Source organism: Hemitrygon akajei, chromosome 6 (genome assembly GCF_048418815.1).
Source record: "Hemitrygon akajei chromosome 6, sHemAka1.3, whole genome shotgun sequence".
NCBI classification, from domain to species: domain Eukaryota; kingdom Metazoa; phylum Chordata; class Chondrichthyes; order Myliobatiformes; family Dasyatidae; genus Hemitrygon; species Hemitrygon akajei.
The window spans coordinates 95,461,069-95,486,160 of NC_133129.1; the positions used below are offsets into that span (position 1 = coordinate 95,461,069).

General features: G+C 49.7%; 1 protein-coding gene across 1 annotated transcript in view; it reads left to right on the top strand.

Annotated features, from left to right (window-relative positions):
* The window catches only part of LOC140729814 (complement C1s subcomponent-like), a 93,577-nt gene extending 70,013 nt beyond the window's left edge, over positions 1-23,564 (top strand). The window contains exons 4-10 of the mRNA XM_073050026.1: positions 7,740-7,851; positions 12,811-13,015; positions 14,395-14,572; positions 16,523-16,654; positions 17,800-17,937; positions 19,629-19,703; positions 22,160-23,564. Of these exons, the coding sequence (XP_072906127.1) occupies positions 7,740-7,851; positions 12,811-13,015; positions 14,395-14,572; positions 16,523-16,654; positions 17,800-17,937; positions 19,629-19,703; positions 22,160-22,872 (1,553 nt within the window). The 3' untranslated portion in view covers positions 22,873-23,564. The remainder of the gene's footprint in view (positions 1-7,739; positions 7,852-12,810; positions 13,016-14,394; positions 14,573-16,522; positions 16,655-17,799; positions 17,938-19,628; positions 19,704-22,159) is intronic.
* Positions 23,565-25,092: the final 1,528 nt, after the last annotated feature.

A 25,092-nucleotide genomic window follows, 5' to 3' on the forward strand; every position in this document is an offset into this window, starting at 1 on the left:
TATTCCACACTCTGTTATTCTTTTTCCTTGTACTGCCTCAATGCATTGATATAACGACGTTGGGCATATTTAAAGTGGAGTTGGATAGGATATTTATTAGTAAGAGTCATAGGTTCTGAGGAGAAGGCAAGAAGATCAGGTTGAGAGGGATAAACTATCAGTATGAAGGATCGGCAGAGCGGTTATTCTGCTCCTATGCGGACATGATGTGTACGGATGGCATGCAAAACTTTTTCTGTACCGGGTACATGTGACAACGATAAACCAATTACATTAAACCTCTCACTCCACCTTGTCTTTGACCACACTCATTCACTCCTATTTTATGACATGAGTGAACATGGTCATTCCAAGGACCATGATTGTTCTTGTCAAATTTTTCTACAGAAGTGGTTTGCTATTGTCTTTTTCTGGGCAGTGTCTTTAAAAGATTGGCTACCCCAGACACGGTCAATCTTAAGATATTGTCTGCCTGGCATCAGTGGTCACGTAACCAGGATTGCGGTCTGCACCTGCTGCTCATCCTGCTCCCGTGGCATCAGGTGACCCATGGGGAGAGGGGGGGGGGGGGGTAACAGGTACTCTCCTCCTCCTCCTCCTCCTTCCTCTTCTTCTTCCCATTACTCCAGACTCTCCAGTCCCCAAAACTCCTGAGACACGTATTCAGTGACCGCATCTCTATGGAGATTCCGAGGACTGACCCTAACTTGAAAATTGTTTTAATCTCCGTCCTGAACGGCCCATTATTTTGAGAATGCGACTCCTGATTCCGGACATTGTCGGGACCTGTCAGAATCTCGATACTCCTCATATTCTTCTCATATCTGGCGAATACAGCCCCGATCTCTCAGCCTCTCCTGAGAGCAAGCCCCCCGCCCCCGAAGCACATGAAACGTTGCAGCAGCTCCATCGTAACAAGCACTGCACTCTGCAGGGTGATTATATCATAACTCGGTATTTCAGCTCTGATCTGTATAAGAGTAACAAGATTTCCTGTTCCAAACAAACGTAATGAAGGGAACGAGATCTAACAAAGGTGCCGCAAATACTTCCCGGGAGTAAAGGAGACGGAGAAGCAGACAAAAATCGCGGAAGTCGTACTCAAGCCTTTTTATGCCATGGACGGACAGCATTAAGCAACGTGACAGCGGAGCCCAGGTTGGGAACCCCTGTACGGGCGTTTAAAGACAGTAGGGGAAGCAGAACAAGAACGGCGTGCAAAAGGTTAAAGGGAGTTAAGGGAGCAAAGGGTTAAAAGGAGCAAACAACAATGGTAGATTGGGAACTAAGACTCCGGTGGGTTTACTTGGAGAGTGGGAAATGGAGTCCCGGTGAGTTTCAATGGAGTGTGGGAAACGGGGTCCCGGTGGGTTTAAAGGGAGAGTGGGAAACGGGGCCCTGGTGGGTTTAAAGGGAGAGTGGGAAACGGGGTCCCGGTGGGTTTAAAGGGAGAGTGGGGAACGGGGTCTCTGTGGGTTTAAGGGGAGAGAGGGAAACGGGGTCCCGGTGGGTTTAAAGGGAGAGAGGGAAACGGGGTCCTGGTGGGTTTAAAGGGAGAGTGGGGAACGGGGGGTCCCGGTGGGTTTAAAGGGAGAGTGGGGGAACGGGGTCCCAGTGGGTTTAAAGGGGAGAGTGGAAACGGGGTCTCTGTGGGTTTAAGGGGAGAGTGGGAAACGGGGACCCGGTGGGTTTAAGGGGAGAGAGGGAAACGGGGTCCCGGTGGGCTTAAAGGGAGAGTGGGGAATGGGGTCTCTGTGGGTTTACGGGGAAGAGAGGGAAACGGGGTCCCGGTGGGTTTAAAGGGAGAGTGGGGAATGGGGTCTCTGTGGGTTTAAAGGGAGAGTGGGAAACGGGGTCTCTGTGGGTTTAAGGGGAGAGTGGGAAACGGGGTCCCGGTGGGTTTGAAGGGATCGTGGGAAACGGGGTCCCGGTGGGTTTAAAGGGAGAGTGGGGAACGGGGTCTCTGTGGGTTTAAGGGGAGAGTGGGAAACGGGGTCCCGGTGGGTTTGAAGGGATCGTGGGAAACGGGGTCCCGGTGGGTTTAAAGGGAGAATGGGGAACGGGGTCTCTGTGGGTTTAAAGGGAGAGTGGGAAACGGGCTTCCGGTGTGTTTAAAGGGAGAGTGGGGAACGGTGTCCCGGTGGGTTTAAAGGGAGAGAGAGAAACGGGGCCCTGGTGGGTGTAAAGGGAGAGTGGGAAAAGGGGTCACTGTGGGTTTAAGGGGAGAGAGGGAAACGGGGTCCCGGTGGGTTTGAAGGGAGAGTGGGAAACAGGGTCCCGGTGGGTTTGAAGGGATCGTGGGAAACGGGGTCCCGGTGGGTTTGAAGGGAGAGTGGGAAACGGGCTTCCGGTGTGTTTAAAGGGAGAGTGGGAAACGGGGTCCCGGTGGGTTTAAAGGGGGAGAGGGAAACGGGCTTCCGGTGTGTTTAAAGGGAGAGTGGGGAACGGTGTCCCGGTGGGTTTAAAGGGAGAGAGGGAAACGGGGCCCTGGTAGGTTTAAAGGGACAGTGGGAAACGGGGTCCCGGTGGGTTTAAAGGGAGAGTGGGAAACGGGGTCCCGGTGGATTTAAAGGGAGAGAGGGAAACGGGGCTCTGGTGGGTTTAAAGGGAAAGTGGGAAACGGGGTCCCGGTGGGTTTAAATGGAGAGTGGGGAAACGGGGTCCCGGTGGGTTTGAAGGGAGAGTGGGGAAACGGGCTTCCGGTGTGTTTAAAGGGAGAGTGGGGAACGGTGTTCCGGTGGGTTTAAAGGGAGAGAGGGAAACGGGCTTCCGGTGGGTTTAAAGGGAGAGTGGGAAACGGGGTCCCGGTGGGTTTAAAGGGAGAGTGGGAAATGGGGTCCCGGTGGGTTTAAAGGGGAGAGAGGGAAACGGGGCCCTGGTGGGTTTAAAGGGAAAGTGGGAAACGGGGGTCCCGGTGGGTTTAAAGGGAGAGTGGGAAACGGGGTCCCGGTGGGTTTAAAGGGAGAGTGGGAAACGGGGTCCCGGTGGGTTTAAAAGGGAGAGAGGGAAACGGGGCCCTGGTGGGTTTAAAGGGAAAGTGGGAAACGGGGTCCCGGTGGGTTTACTTGGAGAGTGGGAGATGGAGTCCCGGTGAGTTTCAATGGAGTGTGGGAAACGGGGTGCCGGTGGGTTTAAAGGGAGAGTGGGAAACGGGGTCCCGGTGGGTTTAAAGGAGAGTGGGAAACGGGGTCCCGATGGGTTTAAAGGGAGAGTGGGAAACGGGGGTCCCGGTGAGTTTAAAAGGGAGAGAGGGAAACGGGGCTCTGATGGGTTTAAAGGGAGAGTGGGAAACGGGGTCCCGGTGGGTTTTAAAGGGAGAGAGGGAAACGGGCTTCCGGTGGGTTTTAAAGGGAGAGTGGGAAACGGGGTCCCGGTGGGTTTAAAGGGAGAGTGGAAACGGGGTCCCGGTGGGTTTAAAGGGAGAGTGGAAACGGGGCCCTGGTGGGTTTAAAGGGAAAGTGGGAAACGGGGTCCCGGTGGGTTTACTTGGAGAGTGGGAGATGGAGTCCCGGTGAGTTTCAATGGAGTGTGGAAACGGGGTGCCGGTGGGTTTAAAGGGAGAGTGGGAAACGGGGTCCCGGTGGGTTTAAAGGGAGAGTGGGAAACGGGGTCCCGATGGTTTAAAGGGAGAGTGGGAAACGGGGTCCCGGTGAGTTTAAAGGGAGAGAGGGAAACGGGGCTCTGATGGGTTTAAAGGGAGAGTGGGAAACGGGGTCCCGGTGGGTTTAAAAGGGAGAGAGGGAAACGGGCTTCCGGTGGGTTTAAAGGGAGAGTGGGAAACGGGGTCCCGGTGGGTTTAAAGGGAGAGTGGGAAACGGGGTCCCGGTGGGTTTAAAGGGAGAGTGGGAAACGGGGCCCTGGTGGGTTTAAAGGGAAAGTGGGAAACGGGGTCCCGGTGGGTTTACTTGGAGAGTGGGAGATGGAGTCCCGGTGAGTTTCAATGGAGTGTGGGAAACGGGGTGCCGGTGGGTTTAAAGGGAGAGTGGGAAACGGGTGCCGGTGGGTTTAAAGGGAGAGTGGAGAAACGGGGTCCCGATGGGTTTAAAAGGGAGAGTGGGAAACGGGGTCCCGGTGAGTTTAAAGGGAGAGAGGGAAACGGGGCTCTGATGGGTTTAAAGGGAGAGTGGGAAAACGGGGTCCCGGTGGGTTTAAAGGGAGAGTGGGAAACGGGGTCCCGGTGGGTTTAAAGGGAGAGTGGGAAACGGGGTCCCGGTGGGTTTAAAGGGAGAGTTGGAAACGGGGGTCCCGGTGGGTTTTAAAGGGAGAGTGGGAAACGGGGTCCCGGTGGGTTTAAAGGGAGAGTAGGAAACGGGGTCCCAGTGTGTTTAAAGGGAGAGTGGGGAACGGGGTTACAGTGAGTTTAAGGGAGTGTGGCAAATGGTAACCTGGTGGCGTTAAAGTGAGACTGTGAAACGGAGTCGAGGTGGGATTAGTAGGAAACTGGGTGCCGGTAGTTTCAAAGGGAGTGCGGGCAAACTGAGTCTCGCTGAGTTTAAAGGGAGTGTGGGAAACGGGGTGCCGGTAGGTTTAAAGGGAGTGCGGAAAACGGGGTCCCGGTGGGTTTAAAGGATGTGTGGGAAACAGGATTGCAGCCCAGGTTGTTTCCAGGGGAGAGTGGAAAACGGGGTCCGGTGAGGTTAAAGGGAGAGTTTGAAACCGGGTCGAGATGGGATCGAAGGGAATGTGGGTAACGCGGGGTGAGCGTAAAGGCAGAGTGGAAAACCGAGTTCGGGTGAGTTTAAAAAGGAGAGTGGGAAACGGTTTCCTGCTGGGTTTAGAGAGAGTGTGGGAAAACGGGGTCCCGCTGGGTTTCAAGTGAGTAGCGAAACGGAGTCTCGTTGGTTCATAAAGGAGTGTTGAAAACAGGGTACCATTGGTCTTAAAGGGAGTGTGGGAAATAGGGTCCCGGTGGTCTGAAAGGGAGTGTGGGAATCGACGTCCCGTTGAATTTAAATGGAATGTGAAAAACGGGGTCCCGGTGGGTTCACAGGGAATGTGGGAAACGGGGTCCCGTTGAATTTAAATGGAATGTGAAAAATGGGATCGCGGTGGGTTCAAAGGAAGTGTGGATCGGCGTCCCTTTGCTTTCCGGGGAGTATGGAAAATGGCGCCCTGGTGTGTTTAAAAAAGGTGTGTGGTAAACGGGATCCCCGTTTTTTTAAAGGGATTGTGGGGAAAGGATTCGGTAGGTATCACGCGAAATGTAGAGGCCTGATGAGTTTAGAGGGAGAGTGGGATGTAGGGCTCCGGTGAGTTTAAAGGGAGAGTTTGAAAGTTAATCGGAAACATGGTTCCAGTGGGTTTAATGGAAAACGGAGCCCGGTGGGTTTAAACGGATTGTTGGAAACGACGTCCCTGTTGGTTTAAACGGGGAGTGTGGAACTGGGTCCTGGTTGGTGAAAGGGAGTGTGAGAAATGGGTTCCTGGTAGGTGTAAAGGGAGTGTGAGAAATGGGTTCCTGGTAGGTGTAAAGGGAGTGTGAGAAATGGGTTCCTGGTAGGTGTAAAGGGAGTGTGGGAAGCGGGTATCGTTGGGTTTAAATGGAGAACAGGAAACGGGGCCGGTGAGTTTAAATGGAGATTGGGAAACGGGGTCCCGCTGGTTTTAAAGGAAGAGTGGGAAGCGGGCTCCAGGTGAGCTTAAAGGGAATGTGGGAAATAAAGTCCCGTGGGTTTAAAGGGACGGGGAAGGGAACGGGATTCACGGTGGGTAATGGAGTGTGGGAAAAGGTGGTCCCGATGCTTTTAAAGGGAGTGTGCGAAACGGGATACAGGTGGCTTTAATGATAGAGCGGTAAACGTGGACCTATTAGGTTCAAATGGAATCTGGCAAACATTTTCCGGATGGGTTTACAGGGAGAATGGGAAACGGGGGTCCCGGTGAGTGTAAAGGGGGTGTAGGATTCGCCGAGCCGTTCGGTTTAAAGAGTGTGTGGCAAGGGGGATCCCTGTGGGTTTGAAGGGAGTGTAGATAATTGGATCCTGGTGGATTTAAAGCGAGTGTGAAAAACGGATTCTCGGTGGGTGTAGACAGAGTGTGGGAAACGGGACCCCGGTAAGTTTAAAAGCAGTTTGGGAAACGGGGTCCCGGTGGGTTTGAAGGGAGTGTAGGAATCGGTAACTTGTTGAATTAAAGGGAGAGTGGGAAACGAGGTTCTGCCGAGTTTAAAGAGAGAGTGGCAGACTTGGTCCCAGTGAATTCAAAGAGGGTGCGGCAACCGGTGTCCGTGTGGGTTTAAAGGGGGGGGGAGGAGGAAATTGGGGTCCCGGTGGGTTTAAAGGGAGTGTGGAAGATGGGCACTCACTGGGTTTAAGGAGAGTACGGGAAACGGAGCCCCGGTGGGTTTAGACGGTGTGTGAGAAATGAGGCCCCGGTGGGTTTAGAGCAAGTATGAGAAACTGAGTCCCGGTGCGTTTAAAATGAGTGTGGAAACGGGGTCTTGGTGAGTTTAAAGGGAGTGTGAGGAACAAGGTCACGTAGGTTTAGAGGGCGTGTGAGAAACGGGGTCCCGGGTGTTTAGAGGGAGTATGGGAAATGGGGTTCCAGTGGGTTTAAAGGGAGAGTGGGAGACCGTGTCCCTGTGAGTTCAAAAGCAGCGTGGGAAACGGGGTCCCGGTGGGTTTAAACGGAGAGTGGGAAACGTGGTCCCAATGAGTTTAATAGGAGTGTAGTAAGCGGCCTCCTGGTGGGTTAAAGGGAGTGTGAGAAGCGGGGTGCCTCCGGACCTAAAGGGAGAATGTGGAACGGGACCCAGGTGGATTCAAAGGGAGTGTGTCGTAAACTCACCTTCTGCTTTTTGCAATCCTCTGGAATATATTTTATTATTTGTTGATTTATTGGTGAGAATATGACGTTTGTGATGTATATGTACTGTGTCGTGCACCGTGATCCGGAGGAGACGTCGTGTCCTGACAAAGGGTCTCGGCCCGAAACGTCAACAGCACTTCTCCTTATAGATGCTGCCTGGCCTGCTGTGTTCCACCAGCATTTTGTGTGTGTTGCCGGAGGAGATTTGTTTCGTTTGACGATCTAAACGTATATGGTACAATGACAATACACTTGAAATTGAACTTGAGTGAGGGAACTAACATCACGTGAACCAGATTTTGTTCGATTTAGATTTTTGAGCATCTGGACAGCGGGTAACTGGAATTTGCCTCACACCTCAGAATCTTTGTTCATGAAGTGCAGAGATTTTCCTAAATAGTGCATGGATTACAAGAAATAAATCACGAGGGAGATCACATAGGGTAGGGAATTCTCTGGAACTTTCAGCGTTAAAGGGCAAGTTTAGCGGCTCATGAAGGCGACGCGGAGCTGATGGAGACGGGGCAGGCGGTGTCTAGGCCCAAGAGTAACGGGTGCCCAAGGCGAATCGTTAGGATCCAACACGCTCTTTTCCAATTGCCCACAGTATCATGGTTAACCTTGGTTGGGTCTGGTGGATCATGCTTTCAAACTTTTGTATCTTCTGCCCGATGGGAGAGTGGGAAAGGGAGTGATTTGGGTCTTATGCTCGCTGCTTTACGGAGGCAGCCAGAAGTATAGACAGAGTTCACAGGGGAGACTAGGTTCCGTGACGCGAGGTCACTGGTGCGCCAGGAACTTGTAGAAAGACAGACCAGCCTAGAAGGGCCAAGTTCTTCAATCCTTCTCTGCCCGCCATGACAGTCTTCCCTTCCGATAGGTTGATAGAGTCACGTGCTCTGGTGAATTAAACAGACTGTGCCAAGGTCACTGAATCTGGTTGAACATTAAACAGTCGTCACTCTCGCCAGTCCTTTCAGTGTCCAATGCTGCTGGTGATCCTGCTAACTCGGACATCATGGGACTGAGATTAGTGGCGTTCGGGTGAGTACTCCAGAGCAGAACCGTTCCCCATCTCCCCCACCCTCATTCTCCCCAACTGTCCTCAGTAAAGCAGCCAACATGATCAAAAAACCCACCAAACCAGGACCTCGTCTTCCCTCTCCCATCGGATAGACGGTACAAAGGTCTGAAGACACGTATTACCAGCTTTTATCCCGCTGTTATAGTACTATTGAACTGTTCCGTTGTGTGATAAGATCTCTTGAACTCATTATGGCGTTGAGCAAAATTCAAACACACACACCTCTCTCTCTCTCTTTCTCTCTCTCTCTCTCTCTCTCTCTCTCTCTCTCTCTCTCTCTCTCTCTCTCTCTCTCTCAGACACACACACACACACACACACACTTGCCCCCCCCCATACAGGATCTCACCCCGACACGTCGTCGATTCATTTCACTCCACAGACGCAGTATAACTTGCTGAGTTCCTCTAGCATTTTTCTATGCGCTGCTCCCGATTTCCAGCATCTGCATTCTCTCTTATGTGTTTATGATGGTCCCTACACCTTACTGTCTGCCTGAACAGCACTTTCTCGGTAACTGTAACATTCTGTAATTTTTTCCCTTGCACTGCCTCAATGCACTGATGTAATGGCATTGGGTAGATTTAAAGGGTTTTTGATTAGTAAAGATGTCACCAGTTACGGGGAGAAGGCAGGAGAATGAGGATGAGAGGGATAATGAACCAGCCATGATGGAATGGCAGAGCAGCCAAGCCTAATTCTGCTCCTGTGCCTTACAGTCCGATGCTCATGGTCTGTAAAACTTTTTTTGGGGGTACTCATCTTTGACCACACTCGCGGGTTGGTCAAGTACCTTGCCTTACGACGTGGGCGATCACGGTCTTCATGACCATGTTTGTTGTTGGCAATTTTTTCCCACAGAAGTGGTTTGCCATTGCCTTCTTCTGGGCCTCATCCAAAATTAAGGGTCCCCACAATCCAGGTCATGCCCTCTTCTCATTACTACCACCAGGGAGGAGGTACTGGAGCCTGATGAAACACATTTAATATTTCAGGAACATCAAATTTCTGAAAGGCTCACGAACCCATCGACACTACCTCGATGTTTTCGCTCTCGTTTTGCACTGCTTAATTTTATGTGTAAGATAATGTATTTTAAAGTTGAAAGCTCAAACTAAATTTATTATCGAAGTACATTTATGTCACAACCTACAATACTGAGATTCATTTTCTCGTGAGCATACGCATTAAATACGTCAGAGAATAATAACCATAATGGAATCAAAGAGAGACTGCGGCAACTTGGGCGTTCAACCAGTGTGACCATCTGAGCAAATACAATGCGAAAGAAATAATAATAATAAATAAATAAGCAATAAATATCGAGAACATGAGGCGAAGAGTCCTTGAAAGTGACTCCATAGGTTGTGGGAACATTTCTGTGATGGGGCTAGTGAAGTTATCCCCGTCATGTATGTTATTAAAACAATACATTTCATGGCCTATGTCAGTGAAAATAAACCTGATCCTGCTCTTGAGGATGTGGAAGAGGTTCAGCAGGATGCTGTCTAGAATAGAGTATTAGCTACAAAGGGAACTTGGACAACCTCGGTTTGTTTTCTCTGGAATGTCGGAGGCTGAGGTGAGACCATAGAGAAGTTTCTAAGACTATGTGAGGCAGAGATTGGGTAGAGAGTCAAATTTTTTTCCCAGTAGTAGAAATCACAAACTTTGGAAGGCATGAAAGTTGGGGTGGCACAGTAGCATGGTGGTTAGCACAACGCTTTGGGGTCCGTACCCGCTGCTGACTGTACACTGTCCCATGACAACGTGGTTTTCCCTTAGGTACTCCGGTTCCCTCCCACAATGCAAAGCTGATAGGTTAACTGGTCATTGTAAATTGCCCCGTGACTAGGCAAGGGCTAAATTGAGGGGTCGCCAAGCGGCGTGGTTTGTAGGGTCGGAAGTGCCTATTCCATGCTGTATCTCAATTAAAAATTAAAGTTGAGAGGGAAAGTTGAGATGTCCCTACGCAAGTTTTCTTTTACACAGTGATGGGTGCCTGGAAGAGGCTGCCAGTGATGATGGTGGAAGCAGATACAGTAGTGGGGTTTCAGAGACTGTTAGAGATGTAAATATGCAGGGGATGGAGAGATATGGAGCATGTGCAGGCAGAAGAGATTGCATTTAATTCAGGATCACGGTCAGCACAGGCATTGAGGGCCGAAGGGCCTGTTTATGCGATTGATCGTTCTGCATTCTACAGGGGAAGCTGATTTCCTTGATGGAATGAACAGTGTCCACAATTCTCTTGCAGTCCCGTGCAGATCAGTTGCCAGACTCTGATACATCCGGACAGGATGGTTCATCTATAAAAATTAGCAAATATACAATCTCTTAAAAGGGTGAGCAATTTCAAGTTCCTGGGCGTTAACATCTCTGGGGATCTACCCTGGGCCCATCATATTGATCCAGTTACAAAGAAAGCACGACAGCGATTTCATTTCATTAGGAGCTTGAGGAGATTTGGTTTGTCACCAAAGACACTCGCAGATTTCTACAGTTGTACCATAGAGAGCATTCTGACTGGCTGCATCACCGTCTGGTATGGGGTGACACTGCACAGGATCGTGAGAAGCTTCAGAAAGTTGTGAACTCAATCAACTCTATCATTAGAAGTAGCCTTCCCAGCATGCAGGACATCTTCAATGAGCGATGCCTCAAACGTCTTAAGACATGGGTGTAGAATTAAGTGCGAGACCCTCTGGGACTGCTGCAGAGGTGCACTACTCTAATCGACTGTTTATTCTTTTCCATAAGTGCTGTCTGATCTGCTGTGTTCCTCCAGCATTTTGCATGTGTTGCTCTGGATTTCCAGCTTCTGCAGACTTTCTCGTGTTTGTAACACTACCTCACTATCTTTTCTCTCTTTTTGCACTATTTATTTAATATAACCCTCCTGTGTGTGTGTGTGTGTTGTGTGTGTGTGTGTGTGTGTGTGTGTGTGTGTGTACCTATATAATTTGTACGTTCTTCTTGTGACCATGTGGGTTTCCCCTGGCCCAGACACTCCAGTTTCCTCAAAGTTCAAAGTAAAATTTATTATCAGAGTACAGACATGTCACTACAAACAACCCTGAGATTGCTTTTCTGCGGGCTGACTTAGCAACTCTATCGAACGGTAACTGTAAACAGGATCAATGGACAACAAACTGTGCGACTGCAAAGATAAATAATTAGCAATAAATAACGAGCATGAAATAACGAGATACAGAGTCCTTGGGGTAAGACCATCGGTTGTGTGAACACCAGAATTCGCATGAGTGTAGTTATCCTCTTGTGTTGAAGGGTGGTAACTGTCCTTGGCCCCGAAGCACGTGTACCTTCTACCTGACGGGAGCAGCGAGAAGGTAACGTGACCTGGGTGGTGGGGATCTTAGATGACGGATGCTGTTTCCTTGCGGCTGTGTTTCATGCAGATGTGCTCAGCGGCTGGGAGGGTTTTACCCGTGATGTACTGGGCCGAATCCACTACCTTTGGCAGGATTTCCCACTCAAAGGCATTGGTGTTCCCGCACCAGGCCGCAATGCAGCCAGCCCGTACACCTCCCACCACACATCTACAGAAGTTCGCCAAGGTTTTTGATGTCATGCCCAATCTCCGCAGACTACTGAGGAAGTAGAGTCGCTGTCGAGCTTTTTTTTTGCAAAATTATATTAATATGATGGGTCCAGGACCGGTCCTCTGAAACACGCAGGTATTTAAAGTTACTGACCCTCTCCACCTCCGCTCCTCCGATGTTTACTGGCTCATGGAGTTCTCCCTCCTGGCGTTCCTTATTGACATGAGTGAGAGGTTGTCGCTAGTACACCACTCAGTCAATCTTTCTAATTTCTTTCCTGTGTGCTGATTCATCGCTACCTTTGATCTTGCCCACAACAGTGGTGTCATCTGCAAACTTTTATCTGGAGTTGGAACTGAACCTAGCCACACAGTCTCAGTCTCGGTGTAAAGCGAGTCGAGCAGTGGGCTAAGCACACATCCCTGTGGTGCTCCCGTGATGATGGAGATTGTGGAGGCCATCGTTTTTTTTTTGCCAATCCGAACTGACTGGGGTCTACAAGTGAGGAAATCCCGGACCCGACTGCACAAGGAGGGTACTGAGGCCCAGGTCTTGTGAGTTTGCTGATTAGCTTTGGAGGGATGATGGCATTACACGCTGAGCTGTAATCAATAGAGTAGCCTGATGCATGCACCTTTGCGGTCAGAATCAGAATCAAGTTTATTATCACAGGCATGGTCCGGATGTTCCAGGGTCAGATGAAGAGCCAATGAGATGGCATCTGCCGTAGACATGTTGCATCCGATCCAAGTCGCCACTCACACAGCCTCTCGGAATACTTCATCACTGTAGATAACCATTGAGGCAGGTTGCTAGGTTCTTCTTGGGCAACGGTTTGGTTGAAGCTTATTTGGAGCAGGTGGGTATCACACCCTGCAGGAACGGTTTGGTTGAAGATATCCGTGAATACACCAGGGCTTCAGTACTCGGCCAGGTACTCCATCCAGACCAGATGCTTTCCTTGGATCCGATCTCTTGACTAAAGGATTATTTAATCTCTCTCTGGTCAAGACGAGAGTTGAAGGCATTGCGCTAATCTGGAAGCGGAGTTCTTCTATCCCCTATATCGCAAGATCTAACTTTGTGGGTAATTATGGCATTCAAACCCTGCCACAGTTGTCAAGCATTCCTTGTTGATTCCAGTCGAATCCGGAATCTCCACTTTCCCCGCCAGATGGTTTTCCGCATCCCAACAACATACGGGGGTCGGTGAGTTAATCGGCCGCTGCAAGATCCTGGGGGTGCGGGTGGGAGTGCAGTGGAAATGGGACGATAGTCAGTACGGCCGGAGGGCCTGTTTCCGTGCGGTATTTCTCTGCACGTGACCTCGGCTCACTCTCTGTCCTCTCCTCCCAGGACCCTCCTGGTGCTGATCGCGCTCTCTCCCCCTGTGTCAGGGTCAGACGACCCGGGGCTCTTTGGTGAGATCCGCCTGCCCAACTACCATCCGGAGGAACGGCTGAGCTGGGAGGTGGCGGTGTCCCCAGGCTTCGGCCTCAGACTCCAGTTGCAACACTACGACTCCGAGCGATCGTCCCCGTGTCGGCACAACTACGTGGAGGTACTTCCTGGTCAGTCCCTTGAGTCTCGGTGGTGGTGGGGTGTCGGAGTTTCGAGGAGAAAAATTATACTGAGGATTTCTGCCTCACCTTCTTCCTCATCATCCTCTCTTACTCTCCTGCCTCCTCTTCCTCACCATTCCTCGCTTCTCCCATCTTGCCTCAGTTTCCCGACCTTCTCTCAACCTCCTACACCCCTTCATCTATCACCCCACCTATGCTCAGACTTCCCCACCATTCCTCACCATCCCCAACCTCCACCTCACCCCTCTCCTCAATTCCACCCGATTTCACCACCCCTCTCACGCCCCACCCTACCTCACACTGTCCTAGGCCTCCCCCACCATACATTACTATCTCTCTCGCCCTCCATTACACCTTCTTCAAGGCCTCCCCCACCCTACTTCACCCTCCCTCAGGCATCTCCCATCCTACCTCGCCCACCCCACGCCTCCCCTCCATACCTCACCCTCCCCCACCCTACCTCGTCCTTCTCTAGGCCTCTCTCTCCCTCAGGCTACCTCGCCCTCCCCACGCCTCTCCCGCGTTACCTCCCACCCCTCCCAGGCCTCCCTCACCCTACCTCACACTCTCCGACGCCTCCTCCTCCCCCAGGACTCCTCCAACCTACATGACCCACCCCCGTTCTCCCTTTACCTCTCATCCCTTACCCTCCGCCCTCCGTCCAAACCCTACCCCACTTCTCCACTCATGCTCCGACTTGGTTGGTTGGCGGCTACGTGGAACGAACTGACAGTGTGGGGTAAATACCTACGCTGGGTATATTGGGTATAGACTGAAAATCATTGGATGTACTTAAAGCAGAGGTTGACAGATTGTTTACTAGTCAGGGCGTCAAAGGATACGGGGAGAATGGGGTTGAGAGGGATAGAATGGCGGAACAGACTCGATGGGCTGAAGTGGCTAATTCTGCCCCTGCCTTCAGGTACGTGGATGAGAAAGTGGAAGAAGTTGAGGCAGGCACGTTAACATTTAAAAGATACACGGCATCTTACGTATCTTTAAAAAGACAGGTGGCTGGAGAGGAAAGGTTTAGAGCAGGGGTTCCCAATTTCTTCATGCCATGGAGTGGCTTACAGAGATATGGGGCAAATGTAGGCAAATCCGACGAGCCAAAGTCACTAAGATCGTGTTTCTTCCCCATTCTGAAGTTTGCTCTGAACAACAACTGTGCGGCCATTCTCCTCTGACTCCTCTCAGTAACAAGTAGGGATCTTGAATGACATGGACCGAAGGGCCTGTTCCCGAGCCAAATTACACCGCTCCAGGTGGCTTCAGTACGGCGGGTTAGCCTAGAGAGGGCGGGGAGTGGGTTAGGTGCTCTGGAAGTCACTGCCCATGTCCCGCTCTCCCTCGGCAGGTGTACGCAGACAGGGAGCGCCTGGGCAGGTTCTGCGGGAACACGACGTCGAGCCGCTTCCACCAGCCGTTCCCGAGCGCGTCCGGCACTGACCTGCACACCGTCCGGCTCCGAGTGCGCAGCCACTCCGCCAGTCGGGAGAGCCGGCGCGGACTCTTCATCTCTTACGAGGCCGTGGGTAAGTGCCGACAGGTGCGGGAGAGTGACATATCTCCCTCGCCGTGGCTGTGAACAAGTCATACGGAGACCGGAGACCGGGCGAACATGAACCAGTCTACATTGGAGTTCAGTGCTGGAGAGAGTTAAACTTCTGGGTGTTAACAGATCGAATGACCTGTTCTGCCCCCAGGACATACTCTCAGTGGCCACTTTATTAGGTACACCTCCACTTCCGCTCAATGATGCAAATATCTTATCAGCCACCCCCTGTGCCTAACAAAGAGGCCGCTGAAGGTCTGTTCCTGGTCTTCTGCTGCTGTAGCCCATCCACTGCACGGTTCGGTGTGTTGTGCGTTCAGAGACGCTCCTCTGCACATCACTGTTGTAATGAGTTACTGTCAGCTCGAACCAGTCTGGCCATTCTCCTCTGAACCCTGTCATTAACACGGACGTTTTTCCCCTCAGAACTGCCTCTCACTGGATGTTTATTGTTTGTCGTGCCATTTTCTGTAAACTCTAGTGACTGTAGTGCGTGAAGATCCTTGAAGAGCAGCAGTTCCTGTGGTAGTCACACCACCCCGTCTGGCACCAACAACCATTCCACGGCCAAAGTCACTAAGATCGTGTTTCTTCCCCATTCTGAAGTTTGGCCTGAACAACAACTGTGTGGCCATTCTCCTCTGACCCCTCTCAGTAACAAGTTGCTTCCTCCCATGGAACTGACGCTCACTGGGTGTTTTTTTGTGTGTTTTTCACACCATTATTTGTCACTAAACGCCCAAACGTCAACCCTTGAAATGGATGGGCTACTGAAACGGAAGACAGGAGGTGCCCAATGAAGTGGCCATTGGTGGGTGTAATTTGCTTTTTGAAGCTCCGGTTGTTTGCCAAGAAAGTAACTTTTTATGTTATTGTTTCTCTGTCAAACAATCCACGTTAGAAGAATACTTCATCATGTTCCCATGATTTCAAGAACTGGGATGAGATCTCGCTGGAACGTGTAAAATTCCCCAAGAGCAGAGAATGGCGGGTTCTAAGAGGTGGTTTCTTCTACCCCGAAAGTCTATAACCTAGGAAATGCCATGTGAGCTGAGATTAGGTCAATTTCTTCAGAGAAGTTCGGGTGGGGTAGATATAGGGTGAATGCATACCACTGTACATCGAGAACCCGAGGGCATAGGTTTAAGGTGAGGGAAGGTAGATAGGAATCAGAGGGGTAACGGTTTCATTCAGAGGATAGTCTTCAATTTTAGGATGTCCCTATCACTAGTAGAACCAGCATTTACTGTTAGTCCTCAGCTGATCTTGCGAAGGTGGTGCAGGAAAGTCTTCTTGAATTTAAGACAAAAGGAGTAGGAATAGATCCCCTGCCACCTCCATCTTGTACCACCATCAATGCTTGGCCCCTACATTTTGTTCCCCATCAATACTTAGCCTCTCCATCTTGTCCCGCCAACAATATTTGATCCTCCCACGTCGAGGCACAGCAGTGTAGTGGTTAGCCCGGGTTCAACTCCTGTAAGGACTTCCTACATTCTCCCCGTGAACACCTGGGTTTCTTCCAGGTGCTTCAGTTTCCCGTCACAGTCCAGAGATGTACCGGTCGGTGGGTTAATTGGTCACTGTAAATTATCCCGTGATTAGGCCAGGGTTAAATTAGGGGATTGCTAGGTGGCGTGGCTCAAAGACCGGGAAGGACCTATTCCACGCTGTAACTCAATAAATAGATAAATAAAATCAATACTTATCACCTTCATTTTAACCCACCATCACTACTTGGCCCCTCCATGTAGTCTCACCGTCAATGCCAGACCTCGTCTCTTCTCGGCTGGCTCCCCGTTGCCGTCAGCTTTCCGAGCTTCCAAAAGCCTCCCCGCCTCCTCATTAAATATCCTCCGTGATCCCGATGGATGGGATCGAGGGCCAGTGTCTGACCCGAATGTCCAGTTTTTGCATCTCCTGTTCTCAGATGTCGATGAGTGCGGTGTCCGCTGGGAAGCGCAGGCACCCTGTCAACACTTCTGTCACAATTACATCGGAGGTTACCGCTGTTACTGCCGCCAAGGATACAGTCTCCACAGTGACGGAAAGACCTGCCAAGGTGATAAGCCCTGAGTTCTGGGGTGGGGAGAATGAGGGTCTCAGTGAACGATAATGGGAATTTCGTAATGATGTCTCTGATTACTGGGATGGGCCATTCCGACAATCCGCTGAGGGTCCTCACTGTAACAGGAGTTCCCGATACGCTCACAAGACACAGGCATGCTCATACACAGACGCAGAGCGCTGGAGGGACACAGCAGGACAGGCAGCATCTCTGGGAAAGAGAAAGCAGTTGACGTTTCGGGCCGAGACCCTCTTCAGGACTGGAAAAAAAAAGAATTCAGAGCAAGAAAGTGAGGGGAGGGGAGGAAGAAGTACAAGGTGGTAGGTGAGAGGTGAAACCAGGAGGGGTGAAGTAAAGTGCTGGGAAGCTGATTCGTGAAAAAGGGCTGGAGAAGGGGGGGATGTGATTGGACAAGATAGAAGACTATGGACGAAAGGGAAGGGGGAGGAGCACCAGAGGGAGGTGATGAGCAGATAAAGAGATAAGTGAGAGAGGGAAATAGGAATGGTGAAGGAGAGGGGGAGCAATTACGGGAAGTTCGAGAAATCAGTGTTGAACACTCATACACACACTGACCCTCTCACAATCACAGACACACGCGCATACGTACACACACACACTCACACACATACTATCTTTCGCTCTCTTTTACACACACACTATATTTCTCTCTCTCTCTCTCTCTCTCACACACACACACACACACACACACACACACACACACACACACACACACACACACACAGGCACACAGACACATACACACGCACACACATACTGCAACACAGCTCTGCTCGCTCTCTCTCTCACACACAGACTACAATGCAGCCTCTTTATCTCCCTCTCTCTCTCTGTCTCACACACAGAGACAGCAACACAGCCTCTTCACTCTCAAACACACACACACGTAGAGAGCAAGTCTCTTCTCTCTCTCACACACACACACACACACACACACACACACACACACACACACACACACACACACACACACACACACACACACACACACACACACACACACACACACACACACACACACACACACACACACACACACACACACCAGGAAGACTTGGCTCGGTTTGTAGAACGCTGTTCCCTCGCCGATCTGATGTCACTCATTGCTTCCCTTGCAGTCGCACAATGTGGTGTCCCCGAGGACATTGAGAATGGCAGCTATGAATACCTGGACGGTGAAGCCGGGACCCGCTCTGGCTCCGTCGTCAGCTACAGATGCCGCCAAACTTATTATACAATGGTGGGCGGTGCCGATGGTGAGACACTGGACGTCGAGAGAAACATACGGACGCTGTTCAGTTGTGGAGCACTAGGGGAGGGGGTGGTCAGCGGACGGAGGACAGGCGGTGGTGGTGGGGGTGTCCGAGGAGGTGAAGGGCCTGGACTACGCTTAGCAAAAACATGGGAACTCATACAATAAACACAGGCTCAAGAACACATACACAAACTGAAGGAACACACAAACACGGGAACACGGGCCACAAGCACATGGGTACAAGAATGCATGCACACACTGAGAGGAACACACGAACACCGGAACATACATACATACATGATCACTCACAGACACGGGAACACGCACACACAGGCGCGCGCCCCTTACATACTGTTCGGGTCAAATTTGACCCGTTTTGACATTTGACAGCAGTAAAAACACCCTAAATGCCATTTTTAGACGAAATTTGACCTAAAATGCGCAAATATGAAAATATTTTAAAAATTTATACTTTCGTATAGTTGCTACAAATTTTAGTATATTGAGGCTGTTCCGGGTAAATTTGACCCGTATCTATTGAAATGGATTTTAGATCTCTGAAACATTAATTAAGGATTAATTACCCATTTACTAATGTCAGATAGGCTATTTATACATTCTAAATAGATCTGTGGTTATGAGGGGATTCTTGGGCGGGTCAGAACTGTTTGTGGATGATACGAAGGTAGGTGGAGGGGTAATTGGTGCTGCGGAAGCAATGCGACTGAAGTAGGACTGACAAATTGGAAGACGAGGCAAAAATGTGGCAGATGGAATGCAGTGGGAAATTGTTGATGTGTTATCATTAGAGTCAGCCCAGAGGAGGTTCATCAGGATGATTCCAGGAATGAAAGGGTTAACATATGAGGAGCGTTTGACAGCTTTGGGCCTGTACTCACTGGAATTTAGTAGAATGTGGGGTGGACCTCATTGAAACCTACCGAATGTTGAAAGGACTAGATAGGGTGGATGTGGAGAGGATGTTTCCTATGGTGGGGGAATCCAGAACTAGAGGGCACAGCCTCAAAATTGTGGCGCCACCCTTTAGGACAGAAGTACAAAGGATTTTTTTTAAGCCTGAGCGTAGTAAATCTGTGGAATGCTCTGACTGACTGCGGTGGAGGTCAAGTCCATGCATATATTTAAGGTGGATGTTGATTGTTTCCTGATTGGTCAGGACATCAAAGGATATGAAGAGAAAGCAGGTGGGTGGGGTTGAGTGTGATCCGTGATCAGCCATGATGGAATGATGGAGCAGACTCGATGGGCTGAATGGCCTAATTCTCCTTCTATGTCTTATGGTGTAACCCCTCACACTCACACACACTGTCTCACACGCACACACACACATGCGCACACACAATCATAAACTTCCTCACACAAGCACTCCATCACACAAAGTATCCATAGCCACGCTCCCACTCAATCCCTCACCCTCTCCCACACACAGTCTTATGCACGTGTGTACACACAAAAATCATAAACTTCCTTCCTCACATGCCCCATCACACAATCCCTCCATACACACACTCGCACACAACCACGAACTCTCCCTCACACCATACAAACCCTTCACTCACATACACACAAAAAAAATCACAAAACCTCCACTGCACGTGCGCGCGCACACGCAATTTCAGATGGGAAGTTTTGACTCTCTCTTTCCCTGATTTAACCTCCTTATTTGCACAGGGAAATACTCCTGCCAAGACAATGGGAAGTGGATGAATAGTGTGGTGGGAGAGACCCTCCCAAGTTGTAAACCAGGTGAGCGAACATCTCGTCCACATTCTTGGGGTGAGCAACTGCTCTAGAACTGTAGCAAAACACTAACATTTACCCACATTCCCAGACTGAAACCCCCAAAGTTCAAAGTACTTTTAATATGAAATTATGTATGAGTATCTAACCCTGAGATTCATCTTCCTGCATACAGCCATGAAACAAAGAAACACGATGGAACCTGTTCAAAGCAAAACACCAAACACCCAACACAAGAAAAAAAAATTGCACAAACTGCAAAAAAACAAGTGAGAAAACACAAAATATAAAACGGCAAACCCCCATCACTCTGCTGTATTCCTGACAATTCCTCATGTCATTAACCACTGAGCATTAAACCAGGAACTAGTAGTTGACTCTATAGTCTCAGGCCAGCTAGAAAATCCATTAGCCTGTTCTGGCCCAGGATGAAACATATGGTTACAGTGAGCTACATGTTCATAAGTTAACTGTGTATGCTATGGTATCGTAAATCATTTAATGTGGATTTCATGCTGGTAATTAGTTTGTAATAGTATTAATTTTTCTAAAGATTTTTGATTCACTTTTTAAAAATTTGGGGTAGTTATCAGGAATATTCAGAACTCTTAGAAAAATTGACAGCTGGCTAAGCTGTAGCTCTATTTTAATTGTTTCCTCTGTGGTTACACAAATAGAGGAGCCTAGACTGCCCATGTGACCTGGATTTCCTGAGGGACCTTTGGGGTGTGCAGAGTCACAGGTCAGAATGGGGGGGGGGGGGAGGTTAGGCCCAACTGATACAGCTCTACAATGAGATCCCTGAGTGATACAGCACCCAAACTGGGTCAAAGCCCGGCTAATTGGGAGAGAGAGGAGACTGCATCAGTCAAGAGATATGAATGGGAAGAGTTATATATCAGGCATCCAACTCTCACTGAGGCCGACAAGCAATTGGTGAATGAACAATTTAACAGTCGGGTAAGGAATTGGTAACAACAGCATCAATGCTTATATTGATTCAGATTCAGGTTCATTTATCTATCATGTGTACATCTAACATACTGTTGACCAATCATCAACTGATCTAAGTTAGGCAATTCACTATGCAACTACACACTTCATTGTCTCTGCACAAACACAACGTAAAGAAGTTGATCGTGGGGCAACAACTTAAAACATGAATTCTTCTATTCCCTCTGTACCAATACTCACTCAGACCACTTCTCCAATTTATAGCACTGATACAGAGTATCCCAGGCTGGCCATACACTTGATCCATTTTCTCCCAACCCCTGACACAGGGTTCTTCCTCGAGATAGTTAGTCTCCGGCATTCTCACAGCTTCATGTTTGAAGCCCCCTGCTCTTCCCTTATCAGTTCAAATGTAGTGTTTCACCAGTCAGCTGACTGACTGCTGTCAGATTCCCATTGGATGTAGTCCAAGGGCTACACAACTTTGTGCCTTAGGTGACTTCTTCTGTTCTTTTCAACTGTGGTTTAAACCAGTCAAACTGGGCCGAGTTACTGAGAATACTTCTCCGAACCTGCCATTGTACACAGTAAACAGCTTATCTGAGAATGGTCTCAGGTTTAGCAGATCAATAGCAGAAACTCCTTATGTCCAAGTTCAATTGCTCTGATTAGATTATCCCAGAGCAGGAACCAGTTCATCAAGTAATTCACAAAATGGGGGCTGCAAGGACAGTCTCACAAAATGGCCACCTCTATCTCCTTCAAGTACACGGCAAGAGCAAAGACATCTGTTTTTTCTACTTCCACTGTCCTTGACCAATTTGAGTTCAATATTCCAAATACACCTTCACCAATGTCTTGTATAACTGCAACAAATCCCCTGGAGGGGAGACTGGTTTCCGTGAGTTGCTGAGCTGTGTCCACTACTCTCTGTAGTTTCCTGTGGTCACGGGCAGAGCAGTTGCCCTACCGAGCCATTATGCATCCGGATAGGATGCTTTTTGTGGCGCAGTTGATAAAAGGTGGTGAAGCCCATCGGGAACATCTCAGCGTTCCTCGGCCTTCCGAGGAAGTAGAGGTGCTGGTGGGTTTTCTTCGCCGTGGTGTCAATGTAGATGGACCCGCACTCACTGCTGGTACCCTCCGTCAGTCAGGGCGTTAAGTGCGGAAGGTGGGAAGTTATGTTGCGGTTCTGCAAGGCGTTGGTGAGGGTGCATTTGGAATATTGTGTCCTGCTCTGGTCACCCTGCTGTAAGAGAGAGGATTTAACAGGATGTCGCCAGGATACGAGGAGCTGTTACAGAGAGAGGTTGAACGGAGGTTGGGAGCTTATTCAATCGATTCTAGGAGAATGGGGGTGACCTTATTCAGGTGCATAGAATGATGAGGGGCACAGGAATACTGGAAAGGACTTGATCTGCGGAATGGCCTATAATCTTACTGCTATGTCTTATGGTCCTAATCTGCCTTTACATCTTCTCTGACTGTTGTCTTTCCTCTTGGTCAAGTCTGCGGAAAACCACAACGACCGCCCCTGTTGATACAGCGGATCTTCGGCGGAGCTCCTGCCCGGGACGGGAACTTCCCCTGGCAGGTGTACTTCGAGAACCGGGTGTGCGGCGGGGCGCTTCTCTCCGATGCCTGGGTACTAACCAGCGCCTCCTGTGTGCAAGGCGAGCTCAGGCCGCGGATGTTCGCCGGGGCAACGGACCGGAGCTCTGCGGCCGGCTGGACAGCGTTGGAAGGGGTGGAGGTCCACGTCCGCCCGGGCTACGCTAAATCGCCTGTCGGCCACGACATCGCACTGGTGAGGCTGCGGGACAAGGTGAGGATGGGCCCGACCATGTCTCCTATCTGCCTGCCCCGGGACGAGGTGGAGGTGGGGACAGTGGGCCTGGTCTCCGGCTTCGGGGAGACGGAGCACTTCTCTCAGAGCGAGGTGCTAATGTTCGCCCCGGTGCCGGTGGTGGAGCGGGACAACTGCCAGGGAGCCTCGGCGCCCCTCCCACTCACCCCAGCCGTGATTTGCGCCGGGACCGGGGGAGGAGCAGATGCGTGCACGGGTGACGGAGGGGGATCCCTCGTCTTCAAGGACCCCTTGCACCACGACACCTACTTCACCGCCGGCGTCGTGTCCTGGGGTCAGAAGTGCGGGGTGTACGGTGTCTACACCAGCGTCAGGAATCACCTGGAGTGGATCGAGAGTATTATGGGACCCTAGTATTCCTAGGAGACACTACCTCTCCAGCATTGTTTTCCAGCCCTGCAATATCCAGCCTCGCCTCTCTTTTACACTATGTATGTGAAGAAACTTAACGTATTTTCCCTACTGTTACTGTCTAGCTTACTTTAGTATTCCAGTTTGCCTTCATAATGTCTTTTGAGTTGCCTTATGTATTTGAAAGCTACCCAATCCTTTAACTTCCCACCAAATTTTGCTCTATTATATGCCCTCTCTTTAGCTTTTACGTTGGCTTTGACTTTTCTTGTTAGCCACGGTTGTGTCATCTTTCCTTTAGAATACTTCTTCCCCTTTGGAATGTATATATCTCGTGCCTTCCGAAATGCTTCTATAAATTCCAGCCATTGTCGCTCCCTCCTTTTCCAATCAATTCTGGTCAACTACTCTTCAATGCCTCTGTAATTCCCTTTGCTCCATTGTAATACTGATACATCTGACTTTAGTTTCTCCCTCTCACATTTCAGGGTGAATGCAATCGTATTATGATCACTTTTCCCCAGGGTTCTTTTATCTTAATCTCTAATCGATTGAATTGACTTTATTACTTACAGCTTTCACATACACCAGGAGTAAGAATCTTTACGTTACGTCTGTGTCTACATGTGCAATTTGTAGTAATTTGTAATAAGTAGTATATACAACCAGACAGTCAATATAACTTAGAAATACAATTGTATCAGTGTGAATTAATCAGTCTGATGGCCTGGTGGAAGAAGCTGTCCTGGAGCCTGTTGGTCCTGGCTTTTATGCTGTGGTACCATTTCCTGGATGGTAGCAGCTGGAACAGTTTGTGGTTGGGGTGACTCGGGCCCTTTTTACACACCTTTCTCTGTAAATGTCCTGAATAGTGGGAAGTTCATATCCACAGATGCACTGGGCTGTCCGCACCACTCTCTGCAGAGTCCTGCGATTGAGGGAAGTACAGTTCCCATACCAGGCAGTGATGCAGCCAGTCAGGATGCTCTCAATTGTGCCCCGGTAGAAAGTTCTTAGGATTTGGGAGCCCTTACCAAAATTCCTCAACCATCTGAGGTGAAAGAGGCGCTGTTGTGCCTTTTTCACCACACAGTTGGTGTGTACAGACCACGTGAGGTCCTTGGTGAAGAACTGTTCACCCTCTCAACCCCAGATCTATTGGTCAACAGGGGTGAGCCTGTCTCCATTCCTCTTGTAGCCCACAACCAACTCCTTTGTTTTAGTGACATTGAGGGAGAGGTTGTTTTCTGGACACCACTGTGTCAGGGTGATGACTTCTCTGTAGGCTGCCTCATTATTATTTGAGATTAGGCCAATCAGTGTAGTGTCATCAGCAAATTTAATTAGCAGTTTGGGAGCTGTGGGTGGCGACACAGTCATGAGAATACAGAGAGTAAAGGAGGGGGCTTAGTACACAGCCCTGAGGGGCACCTATGTTGAGGGTCAGATGGGCAGGGGTGAGGGAGCCCACTCTTACTACTGAATTCTGGTTCATTGAAAAACACTCAATGCAGAAGAGCAGATCCTCTACTAGGCTCAACCAGGAGCTGCCCACAGGCAGTCTAGAATCTTCCCCTCCTGTAATCCAGCAAAACCCTGATTTCCCTAATCTACCTGCATTTTGAAGTCCCTTATGTCTGTTGTAACATTGCCCTTTTGGGATGCATTTTCTATCTCACATTGTAATTTGTAGCCCACATCCTTACTACTGTGTGTGTGTGGGGGGGTCTGTATACAACTCCCATCGGGGTCTTTTTACCCTTGCAGTTCCTTAGCTCTATCCACAATGATTCAACACCTTCTGTCCCTATGTCACCTCTTTCTAATGATTTGGTTTTATTTTTACCAACAGAGCAATGCCACACCCTCCGCTTTCCTGCCTATCCTTTCGATACAATATGTATCCCTGGACAGTGAGCTCCAAGCGTTAATCTTTCAACCATGATTCAGTGATGTTTACAACATCACGCCTGGCAAGCTGGAACTGTGCTGCAGGTTCATCTACCTGATCTGAATGATACAACACCTTCAGTCTGGCATTCACCCCTTTGGACTTAGTCAGCCTTTTACATTGCACCTCATCCTGTTGACTGCAATTTTGCCCTCTCAATAGCCTCACCTCACCACACATTGCCTCTGTTTGTAAACCAGCGACCTCATCTTCAGTATTATCATCCACATTTCCTATGATACTTCTTCAATTGAAGTATACGGAGCTCAGGG